At 44.8% G+C, this 12,328-nt stretch overlaps 1 protein-coding gene across 1 annotated transcript; it reads left to right on the top strand.

Annotated features, from left to right (window-relative positions):
* Nucleotides 1-1,135: 1,135 nt before the first annotated feature.
* Nucleotides 1,136-11,996, top strand: LOC135229312 (protein FAM170B-like). The gene is made up of 2 exons (XM_064278951.1): nt 1,136-2,976; nt 3,685-11,996. The coding sequence occupies exon 1, from the start codon at nt 1,369-1,371 to the stop codon at nt 2,011-2,013; it is 645 nt and encodes a 214-aa protein (XP_064135021.1). The 5' UTR covers nt 1,136-1,368; the 3' UTR covers nt 2,014-2,976; nt 3,685-11,996.
* Nucleotides 11,997-12,328: the final 332 nt, after the last annotated feature.

The raw sequence follows: 12,328 nt of genomic DNA, 5'->3' as shown, positions 1-12,328 counted from the left end.
CCTCCCTGTCACAGCTGGCAACCCCCAATAATCTTCGGTTTCTATATATTTGCTTATTTCATACAAGTAAGATCATACAGTAGTTGTCCTTTTATGACTAACTTTCTTCAATCAGCATGATGTTTTCAAAGCCTAGCAAGAAAGAATTTTCAAATTCCAACTATAGCTAACCTCAGTTTCTGCTATCATTCCCAGTTCTCCATCCTTTCTCCAACTAGTGTACCACCTTTGTCTTTTCTGTTGCTGCCCCATTCTGCCCTTTGGTAGCTGAGCCCTGCTTCCTGCTCCCTCCTTGGTCTCTGTACCCCTCTAACACACTGCTGGCAGGTTCCGTTTCTGGATCTTGTCTTTGGAGCTTTCCCTCCATCCAACACACATGACCTAGCTCTATCTCTTTCTGGATCCTGAAGTCTACAGTCTTTCCCACATATTCACAAACATACACAGACCTTTAGGTTGACATAGGCAACCCACCCAGACACACCCAGTTAAGGTGGTTGTGTGCTGTCTGTCTGAGGTTTCTGGCATCAGGTTCTCAGATACGGATATCTCTTTCTGCCTCACGCTGAAGGAGTTCCTCTAATAAGGACAAGGGCTTCTATTCCGAGAAAAGCAACTTTAATCCCCTACTGTAGCTTGGTTAAGAAGGGTACAAGAAAGAGGTATACACGTAAGAGTCTTAACTAAATATACGCATTCTTCTCTTTAAGTATAACTTCTCCGTAAAACAGCCTTTCAGTAAAAGAGGTTGAAAAGAGGTGAGCATTGCTCTCCTTTGAGCGTTTACACCCCAAATTTACTAAGAAAATCACCCTCATAGAAAACTTCTTTCAATGACGTCACACATTTATTATGAAGTTTCAGGGGAATGAGGTCATTTCTAAGTTCCGAAGGAACAAATTCATTGGAATTCAATAAATGTGGAATTAAAGAAAAATAATTTCTTAAAAAATGAACTACCATAAACAGTGCCACTTTACAATGGAGACTTTGTCTTCCACAGCAGTGCCCCCAAAGGGTGGTGGGTCTCTGGGGAAGAAGAAAGAAACCATGGGGTCTGCAGAGGTGGAGGATATGGTGATGGAGAGGCCTCCAGGGGTCCCTATGACCAAAGCTTTGGGGTGACAGGTGAGGATAAGGACCCTGAAAGCTCAACTAAATCTACTATTCTCAGAGGTCTCTATCCAAGAGGAAAATGCCCAAGAATCAACAACATCCCAAGCAAAAAGCCCAAGTTCCAGGCCCAGGAAGATTCCAAAAGCATCAGAGAGCCCTTTTCCTTCATCTTCTACCGAGCAGACCTCTCACTCCTCCAGCTACAGGGCTACTTCAGAGAAACAATGGGTCAGGTGCGCATATTTCACCCAGATGCGCACAGTCAAGGGGGCGGCGGTCGCTTCGCAGACCAAAACCTCCTTTGCCCCCGTGGGCAAGATGCCCCAGGTCTTTGAGGCTGAGCTCTCTGAGGAGAGCACCATCGGCTCTGCCCCCAGTCTGGCCAACACTGAGTCCCTGGTCAGCACCCTGGAGCCCTGGCAGGAGGGGCCCCAGACCTGTACTTCGGACCCCACCGACCAAGGGGAGAAGCATGGGGAGAGCCCCCGCGCAGCCACCCCGGAGTGGCTGGTGACCCGTGAGCGCGGCTTCCGCTGCGTGGCCTGCGGCCGCCTGTTCCAGTCCCGGGAGGCCCTGGTTGCGCACGCGGCGCATGGTGTGAGCCAGAGCTTCAGCTGCCGGGTCTTCTTTCAAGAGCTGCTGGAGAGGCCGCTGCCAGGCTCAGTCCAGGGGAGGCCCCAACGCTGCCACCTGCTGGCCAGGCGTTACCTGATGGCCTCCAAGAAGAGGGAGGTGAGGGAGATGAGAGCAGTCTGCAGGCGCCTGGAGGAGCAGCTGGAGAAGCAGAGAGAAGAATTGAAGAGGCTGAGGCACCAGCTGGACAGGCTGCAGAGGCAGGCCAGGCCGCAGAAGGTGCAGCACCAAGGCCAGAGGGGGAAGGACCTAAAGACCTGCTAGCACCCTGGGACTAGGAGGAGCAGGGCCTTTGGGCTGGAAACGAGGGCCCTTCATGAGAGACCTCCATTCAGGTTCGTTTAACCCAGCTCCCCTGGAAGATCTTAGCCTCCTTCCCCTGTGACCACCAGCCTTCCACCCTAAGGGCACAAAGACCTCCAGCCCTAAGGAAGAAGCCCCAGATAGCTGAACACAGACACCAGGTCCCCTCAGAGGCTCCCCTGGCCCAGGAGAGGACAGGACAGGCCTCATCTTGATGGTGAGGTCTTGGGACCCCTAAGGATGAGCACAGAGTAAGTAGGGAAAGGGGAATGGGATTTCAGTGGGACTTGGGAGGCTAAGGGGGACCCTGGTGAGGTGTGATGGTGAAGGGGGTATCAGTGAGTTCTTTGGAGGAGAAAGAATCAGAGAGATGGCAGGGTGTCAGGAAACCTGCCTGCAGGTGAGCAGTGGGCATAAAGCCCTAAACCAAGGACTCTGGGTCCCTTCCCAGCAGCATACAGGCAGAGAAAGAGGTAAGGCTTGGCAGGAGGAGAGGAGGGCCCGGTGAAGGAAAATGAATTCACCCCAGCCATGTCTTCTGGTCTCCTAGGGTGAATTTGGGGTTCTGATTAGGATGCATTGTTGTTGCCTCATTAGGGGAATGTAAGTGGGAGGTGGTGTAGAAAAATCCCCCTGGGTGTTAACCATTTCTGGATAAGAGTTGATCCAGTGCTTACAGGGTATTTCTTGTAGAGTATGTCCTCGGGTAAGGGGTAGAGCTTTGGAACTTTTTCTTCTCCTTTAAATAAAGCTGTACATTCCAGTTCTTGACACGTCAATAAATCTCGTTAATTCCCCCCCCCCCTCCGTGGTCAAATCTGTTCTGTCCCGAGGTCAAAGAACTGGAAGAAAAAGGCCATCTGAGATGAAAGAAGCAAAAGAGAGGAGAGGGTTCTTAACCTGGGGAGAAGAGCGAGAACACAGGTATGGATGTGAAGAGGGAAATTCAGGCCCAGGCTCAACAGTGGACAAAAAAGACCAAGTCTCAGTCACAACATCAAATCCCAGGTGTGGGGAAGCCCTGGACATGACAGGGATGTATCCATCTCTCTGGGCGATGAGACCTCAGAGGGCAGAGGAAAGGAGGGCAGGACCTCTAGGATGGGCACCTCCATCCACAGTCTGTCCTGTGTGTATGCCTCAGAGTGACAGAGACAGCTCCTGTGAGGGAGAGGGTCACAGGCAGAGAAGAGCCAAGGTGTTCAGACCAGGTAAATTCTGCAGTCTCCTAAGGATCCAGAACAAAAAATCAGAGATTCTCAGAGGTATCAGGGTGGGAGGGGTTGGCATTCCCAGGCTGGGGAGAGGCTGGCTGGGGAGGTACTGCTTTCTGAAGTCTTTTGATCAACATCTTTCTTCTTAAAAGCTACTTTCCCGGTTGATGTCCTCTATGCTCTAGGCTCAGACCTGAAAAGGGCCTCGAATGCACAAAGGCGGGTTATACAGTGGGTCAAGGCAGGGAGGAGGTGGTACCAGCACATCCAGGAAAGAGAATTTTCCAGAGCCTCATGAGTTACCTAGTGAATCGCACATGGTGTCCAGCCTTCTACATTTAGCTGTAGACATGTGCTTGCAAACGTGTTTGAGGGGTAACTCTACTGACTTCCCAAAATTATTTTTGGTCATTTCCAGTTATAGAGACCAGAAGAGCTCACTGGTTCCAAGAACAAGAAGAAATGCACTGGATCTGATTATTACTGTCTGTGGTGTGCTCTCCTTCCAGTGATTAAAATCTTTTGTCTGTCATTATAGAAAATTTTCACCTATTTAAAATATCTAACGAAACACATTAAAATATACATGTATCTATGATGTTTATCAACTTCCAAAGTTCTGAAATTGTTTTTTATTACATTTTCGAGATTACAGATTTGTATGACAAAAAAGTTATGTCAGGGTCCCACCCTCGTATGTAATTTGCTCCCACTCCCACAAGGTATCCAATGTTAATAGACACATATGTGTCCTTCCCTACACTTCTCTGCAGGGACACATATACACAGTCACAGGTACACAAGTACATCTGCTGGGATGTTTGCTTTTATGGAAACTTGGTCTCACTCTATCCACATTGCTCTTGCCCCTTCTTTCACTTGACATTCTACCTTGATTCTCTGTAAGTCATTAGATATGGCACTAACACTATATTTTTGGGTCTTTAACTTACATGAATAATTTAAATAGATGATATCAATTCAGTACACTTTATCTGGACTTGTACATGTTGTTGTTAGAAGCTATCAAGTCAGTTCTGACTCACAGTGACCCTAGGCACCACAGAACAAAACTCGGCCGGTCACTGCAATCCTAATAATCGTTGCTATATTTGAGCACACTGTTGCAGCCATTGTATCAATCTCATTGAGGGTCTTCCTCTTTTTCCCTGGACCTCTGCTTTACTAAGCATGATGTCCTTTTCCAGGGACTGGTCCCTCTTGATAAGATGTCCAAAGCCATCCTTACTTCTAAGGAATATTCTGGCTTTCTCTGCTCAAGACAGATTTATTTGTCCATACATAACACCACTAAAATGGAAACATTATCATCCATGCTTTTTAAGTCCACTCTTCCTGCATGTTCTAACTCTCCTCCCCCTGTTCTTTCCCACAAGTGAATCCAAGGTAATTCAGGTTAACAATGTGGTAAGTAGTCTCTCCTATCCTTGCTTAAACAAGCCCACACAGACTTGCATGTACCCTCGTCTTCTCATTTATACACACACATAAACATACACAGGTATTCAAGCATATTCAAACAATTGATATTGTTTAACCCAGATGTGCTCATTTTATATACACTTCTCTGCACCTTGATTGTTTCAGTAATACTTCCATAATACTTCATAGAGATTTCTCCCACTCAACTACTACAACTCTTTTTCATTCTAATGACTCCCTGTTTTATTGAGGATGTAGCTTTACCATAAGTTATCTATCATTCCACCATCAATGGACAGTCAAAGTTTCGTCATATTAATAATAACTATCCTTTGTGTACTACAGGATTTGTTTCTGTGGAATAGACTCCACAGAGTGAGATTTCCAATTCAAAGAATGTTAAAAGTACAGAGTCATGGCCATATCTTTCCCCTAGAGGCTGCCATAATGCACCTCTCCAGCCACCTCTCAGGGCATCCTTCTCCCCACAGCCCAGCCAGCTATAGGTGGTGCTGATTTTCAAATTGTGCCAGTTTCACTGGCAGTTTGATATTTTCTGAACTTGGACTATGTTTACTGGGCATGTGGATTTACTCTGAATGAACTGTTTGAATTCACTGCTCATTGTTCAAGTGCATAACTTTTATCCTTCTGTGTAAAATGGAAATTGTTATTAAGGCTTGTCATCTCCATTTCACATGATTTCCCAAATCTATGATTTGTGTATCACATTTTTGCAAGCTTTGTGCCCCAGAACGATCACTTGAGTCAGCACCATTTATTAAATAAATATAATTTTCTTGAAATACGACCTTTGTAAGTTATTGTGACTTCTTAACAGATTTTGTTTCATTGGTCGACTTGTCAGCTTCTATGCTATGTAATATCAATTTGTTCTGTTACCCGAAGAGGTAGACACCTGTCACTATCCTGCTTTTTCATGTTTTACTTTGGTAAAACCGCCCTGGTTTTGCAGCGATTAAGTGCTCAACTGCTAGTCCAAAGAAAGTGTGGCAGGTCGAACCCACCAGGTGTCCCCAAGGGAGAAAGACCTGGTGTTCTGCTCCCATAATGATTACAACCTAGAAAACCCTATGGGGCAGTCAAATGGGATGGCTTTGAGTCAAAAATTGCCTCCAAGTCTCGTAACAACAGGAATATTCTTTGTTATCTATTCTTTGTTATCTACTGTAGTATTTGTAGCATATGATTACTGTATACAGTTCAAAAACAACTATCTTAATATTCTGGCTAGAAATGCATTCCACTTATATATTAGTTTTAAGGACCTCCATTTAATCGACAAGACGTTCCATTTGAAAATATGGCATATTTTTGCATATATTCAGGTTTCATTTTATGTACTTTAATACACTGTTTTCCCTCATAGAGGTCCTTTGCTGCTCTGGTTAAAACAATGTTTTGCTAAATATTTTACAGTTTTGGACACAGTGTGGTACAGTCAAGTAGTAAGGGAAAGAGAACGGTCTGCCCTTCCCACCCTTGCCAATTTTAGACCCTTATTCTATACTGGAGAGAAACCATTGATTTTGATGCATTTGTCTTTTATGCAGGTATATAATTATATCATCATTATTTTAAATATCTCTTTTAATACTTGTACTAGTTATTTAAATTTTCTAGTTTATTCCTTCACCTAAAAACTATGTTGAGTGATAGCAAAATTTTTGTCTAGTTCCAAATTTATCGGAATGGGTTTAATATTTTTCCATTTATCTCACACCTGATAAGTTTGGGGAGAATTTGTTATGCACCAAGAGATAACTAATACTCTGAGCTACTGACCTTTATGGTAATCTACACACGACTTGTTTCTGACAGTTAAGTACTTCCACCTGGCCTCTGTTCAGCTGGGATTTACATTGCTACTAGGCAGCCCAGCTCCCACTAAAACCTGATCCTATAGAGAATTGTTCTTGTTAGCTGTCATCAAGTCATTTCTAACTCATGACAACCCCATGTGGGCATAGTACAAGTGTTCAATAGGGTTTTCAAGGCTGTGATCCTTTAAAAGCAGATCGTCAGGACTGTCTTCTGAGGTTCTTTTGGTTAGGTTCAAACCTCCAAACTTTCAGCTAGTATAGAACACTTAACTGTTTGTGGCACCCAGGGACCCCCTGCAAAGGATACATATTGGATAAGCTCCATGTTGCTGGTGCTCCCCTCATCTCCACGTTCCTTATTCTTTTGATGAAATGGGTGTCCTTCAGGACCTCCAAGAAATGCCCACATATTGGAGGCTTTTATTTCTTCTTCCAACACCCGACACAGTAGGTCTGGCATTTCGATTTCATAGAATTTGGGCCGTTGCCTTTTCCAACCTTCCAAAAGCAATCCCACAGCATATTAAACCCATTTCCAGAACCCTTGCTACGGCAATAAATCCTTGTCAACAAACTCTCCTTGACCCAACTTTATATTAAACTCCCCTTGACTCAGCACCTTCAGCACTCGTCCCTCAGCACACCCCCGTCCTGCTCACACAAGGCAGCCAGATCTTGCAGCTCCTTCAGTGTACAGTCCCTCCCCCTCAACCACAACCAGCACTTCCCCGGTGGCTATGCTGGTATCTGACAGCTAAGTATCTGGACAAATGCATGGGACTCTATCTGAGGATTCTGCAAGGGAAACTGTTGAAGGTGGATTGGGGAGGTGGCGGGAAACCAGAACAAAGAGTATGAACATTCCAGAGGTTGAAATTAAATGAGCCCAAATCCCAGAGCTGCACATCCGTTGTGGACAGAAATAGCTCCAAGAGAAGCCCTCTCTCATATAAATGGGATAGAGGGTCCATAAAGGAGAGAGACGGGCAGGTGGGCAGGTGGGCAGACACCTGAAACTCTGGCAGAGGAGAATCCTTCTCTCTGACCAGAGTATGGAAGAACCAAATATTGTAGAGAAAGCTCCATTACATTTTCTCTCTCTCTGCTGTTAACTGGCACCTAGTCAATTCTACCTCAAAGGCTGAGACTTTTCAAAAGCAGATCACCAGGCTTGTCTTTTGAGGTGCTTCTTGACAGGTTCCAACTGCCAGCCTTTTGGCTGGTTGTCCATCCAGTGCTTTGGCCCCATAGGTAGAACCAGTCACTTATGTGTACAACAGAATGAAGAGATTAAAGCCCCAGCATTCCTGCCAGTGGGCCAGGAAAGCACTCCTTCAGAACTCAGACAGCAGCAGAGAAATAAAGAGAGGAGACTGTGCAAGAAAGAGATTCTGCAGACTTGCTATGAAATCCTGGTTCACCCCCCAGATGCATCTGCATTGCCCTGACTCTAAGAAGCATTATCAAATCCTTTAAGAGGCGCCCTATGGGTTAGAACACCATCAAGGTTCCAGACTGAGTGGGGCTCACATAGATTAGATCTGAATACAGCTGCAAAGCCTTCAAAAATTGAACTTACATTTGAACCATAGAATACAGAAGATGGGACAGAACTTGGAGCCTGAACATAACTGGGTCAATAGACTGCTAAAAACAAAAAAGAAAAAAATTCTCATAAAATTAAGCCAGACTTGTAGTCTTGAAATCATAAGACACAGATTTTAAAATGCTATTCTAATCATTCTCCAAGAAATAACACGGACACTTTTTAAATAAATGGAAAGATAATAGGTGCTATTTGCAAAGGAAAATTTTACATGGTAAAAATACATGGTAGAAATAAAATTCATTTGATAGTTTCAAGAGCAGAATGGTGATGACTGAGAAAAAAAGATGAGTTTAAAATATTTACTCTGAAAAGAGAGAAAAAATATGGAAAAAAATGAACAGAGCCTCAAGAATTAGAGAAAAAGTCTGTTTATTTATTAGAACTCCAGAAGAAGTGGAGAAAATGTGTGCTGTAGGAAAACATATTTGATGAAATACTGGGCAAACACTTTCCAAATTTGATGAAAGACGTAAACTTACAGCTTCAGAAGGTCAGCAAACCCCAACAGGTTAATCCTAAAGAATTCTATGTGAAAATATATTTTTATGCAAATATTGTGTTACGTGTTTTTTGCAAATCACACGCTCCCCTCCCCCCAAACCGGCATATTTGCAAGTATGCTATGCTAGTTTTTTACACCAACATATAAAAAAAATAAATAAAATTAGGCACCATTCTCATAAGAGTACCCGGGAAGGGGAAGGCTCAGTTGGCAAAGAATATCTATAATGTGTGCATTATTTGCACAAAAATACAGTACATCATAATCAACTGCAGAATAACAAAGATCAACAAAATACCCAGGAAGAAGCTAGAGAGAAAACAATAGATTTCACATGGGAAAAATAATTTCACTGACTCTTTCTTCATTATCAGAAAACCACAGAGGCTGAAATGTTGTGAAAAAACATTTTTTCAACACTGAAAGATCAGAAACATTACCCCAGATTTCTATATCCAATCATTACCTTCAGGAGTAAAGAAAAAATAGTGCCATTCTTAGCGAAGGAAAACTGAGAGAATTCATCGCCACCAGACTTCTCCCAAACGAGACTCTAATGGAAGTGCTTCAGGAGGTAGACTTGGAATTTCACCCGTATTTCAGGAAAGCAGAAAACATGGGAACTATGTGGGTAAATATACTGTGTTAATACTGTAGTCACTGCACAACATGGCGCTGGACATGACTCTTTGGAAAGTTTTTCCAGTCTCTTGGAAATGCTTGGGAACATACTCTTGACAGAAAATCATTACTAGAGAATAGAATTAATTTTGACAATATCTGAAAGATGTCTGTAGTCAAGTCTGGTGAATAAAATGGAAACTAAATTTTGGGACCCAAAATAAGGTGTGGTAACAAAAAATGAGTCTCAATTCCGATGTGGCCATGAGCTGGCTCTGAAGGCCGGCCTTCCCCAGAGAGGCGTTTCAGGCACATTGGGAGCAATGGCTTGTTGTTCTTGTTGCTAGGTGCTATCGAGTGGATTTCTGAGTCATTGAGGCCCAGAGTGAAGGCAATACTGTCCCAACAGGGTTTCCTGAGTTTTAAGCTTAATGGGAGAGGATTGCCAGATGTTTACTCCTTTGAGCCTTTGGGTGGGTTCAAACCATTGACCTTTCGGTTAGCAGTCAAGCACTTAAACTTTGCACCACCAGGGCTCCTTGGAATAATGGCAGCACCGCAGAATTTGGTACAAACTTCCCCATGGGCCTTCCCTGAGAAGTAACCTCTTTGCTGAAGTACCAAGTTTAGTTTTCATACATAGTCATTCTGTACAAAGTCTACATAAGAATTAGAGTGTTTCCTTGAATAGACAACATTTTACATGCCCTCCATGAAGAAAATGCCTCAAGGGCAAATTTTAAGAGTAAACCAAGGCATTTCCCATCACTCCTTAACCTGAGAGGCTCTTCGTGAGGATTTCCTAAACACATGGAAAAGAACATAGTAGACACTGCCTTCTTTTACCTCTTCCCTCCTAAACAAACTGAAACCTTTGCTAAGATGTCAGGTGTCAAGCCCCAAACTCCTCTTCTTATCCTGTATGTAAGTTCTGTAATGAGACCAGGACCCAGGCAGTATTTCCCATCTTCCAAAGTTTCGAGGTCCAGTGAAATCCTGTTACAAGTCACTAGATCAGCCCAGGAGCTGGAAGACTGAAATTCCTGGTCCTCTGACAACTGGGAAGGGCAGGGTGGGATTGGGCAGAGCCTCCTTGACCATCACTTGCCCCAAGAGGCTCTGGAGGCTGCTTCATGTTATAAGTCAAAGGCCCTTCCAGCCCAGTCGCATAAGAGCAGGGAAAGGCTTTTGCCATTGAAAGAAGAAATGGGCTCAGGAGCAGCGGGTTTGAGGCCATTCAGCTTCTGTCAGCTTTGCGGCTTCGGACATCTTGGCCGCTGGTCGCCTTCACAACTGGGTCTTTATACCTCTCCACCTCTCTCTCCCTCCCAGTACCATGGGCTGTGGCTTCTGCTAGTTTTAATGATTTCAATGTTTCAGTAGCTCCTCGCCCCACTCAGAGGAGGCAGATTTGCAGGGTGTGAGGGACAAACCCATAGTTCTGCTTAGGTTTCCTTCAACAGAAACACTCCTGAGGTGACAAGCTGTCCTGACTGATCCTGAGACCAAGACAGAGAAACTCAGTGAGGGGGTCATTGGCTTCTGGAAGTGTCAGCACTCTCAGAGACATGTCCTGGGGTCATGCCCAATTGCAGGAAAAATGAAGTGGCTCTGAACCTCGGTGTGTTGATCGTCCAGTACACAGGACCCGGAAGCCTCTGGAGGATTCTCAGTCTTAGTCTAACCCAGCACTGGGGAAATCCTCACAGGGTGGGAGCAGTGATATTCCTGGGTATCTTTATTCTAAAAATCTCAGAGTAGTTGATACAGTCTTGGGAGGTGGGAAAAGAGAAAGATTGGGACCACAGGAGGGCGGCAAAAGAAGGAGGCTCCTATCACTCACTCCCTCTGGGATCTTGTTCAGGTTTTTTTGTTTTTTAATGCAACTTGGGCTCCAGGCAGGCACTTATTGCTAAAGTTGTATTTCTCTGTTTTAATTTATGATATCTAAGTCAAATCTGGAGTCTTGAGCTGATTTTGATAATTCGTCTTTCGTCTGTGCAGACAAGAGTCCGCTCACACCCATGATGAGAGCAAAGGAAATAAATTCCCTAGCCTAGACCAGGGCGGGCTCTCTTGCTCCTCAAACTAAGAGTACCACACATGGGGAGCTCTCCTAGGGCAGCGCAGGCGGTGAGTCCAGTCTGGGGCCCTGGGAAGGGGACAGGGTGGGTGCCAGGCAGTGTGGCCTCTGTGGCTTCACCTTCTCCTCCAGGAAGTGCATCTCGAAGGCCTCCACGTTCAGATCCTGACGCTAACCACAAGTTCTCACCCTTCTGTGTCCACTGTCTGGACCCAAGTCCCCATATGCCTCCTCTGCCCTCCTATCCCATCATATGCGCTGTGATCAGGCTCAGGTATGTACCCTGGGTCTCGCCCTCTATGGCCTTAGGGTCCCCGAGTTCTGTTGGGACCTGCCAGTCTGGCCAGTCTTAGGTGTGGGTGGGGATGGGTGGGCTGGGACTGTCACAAAAGGCTCCTGAAGCCAGCTCTTTCCTGCTCCCCGCCAGCTTGTGGTAGGGCTGCCCAGGACCCCGCACCTCTCCCGGGTGCCCCTCTCTGAGCATCCCTGCCGCCCTCTCCCCTAGTTCTTGAAGCGCCTTCTCTTGATGCACAGATGCAACTGAGCACCTCACCACACTGAACCCGGAGTTGGCTCTCAGCTAGATTAAAGACCTGAACCTGAAATGCACAACCTTAAAAGCACTAGAACCAATAACTCATTGTTGTCTAATCCATTCCGACTCATAGGGATCATAAAGGACAGAGTAGAACTGCCCTATAGGGTTCCCACGGAGCGCCCGGTGGACTTGAACTGCCAACCTTTTAGTTAGCAGCTGTAGCTTTTAACCACTACTCCACCAGGTTTCCTAAAACTGCTAGATAGGTGGGAAATGAAAAAAGAAAAAAAAGTAAATAAAAAAATTTTAAGAAAAAGAACAATTACGGAATATGTAAAAGAAAAAAAATAACAAAACAAAAAAACAACTACAAAAAAAATCACATAATATGAGACTGTAACCTCACATTATGGACTCAAGGC

Source organism: Loxodonta africana, unplaced genomic scaffold, assembly GCF_030014295.1.
Source record: "Loxodonta africana isolate mLoxAfr1 unplaced genomic scaffold, mLoxAfr1.hap2 scaffold_193, whole genome shotgun sequence".
Classification (NCBI taxonomy): domain Eukaryota; kingdom Metazoa; phylum Chordata; class Mammalia; order Proboscidea; family Elephantidae; genus Loxodonta; species Loxodonta africana.
Note: the sequence above shows the minus strand (reverse complement) of the source record. Positions and strands in the feature narration are given on the sequence as shown.

Bases quoted from the DNA above. Each gene is read 5' to 3' on its own strand.
- LOC135229312 (XM_064278951.1), top strand. From the start codon at position 1,369: ATGCGCACAGTCAAGGGGGCGGCGGTCGCTTCGCAGACCAAAACCTCC.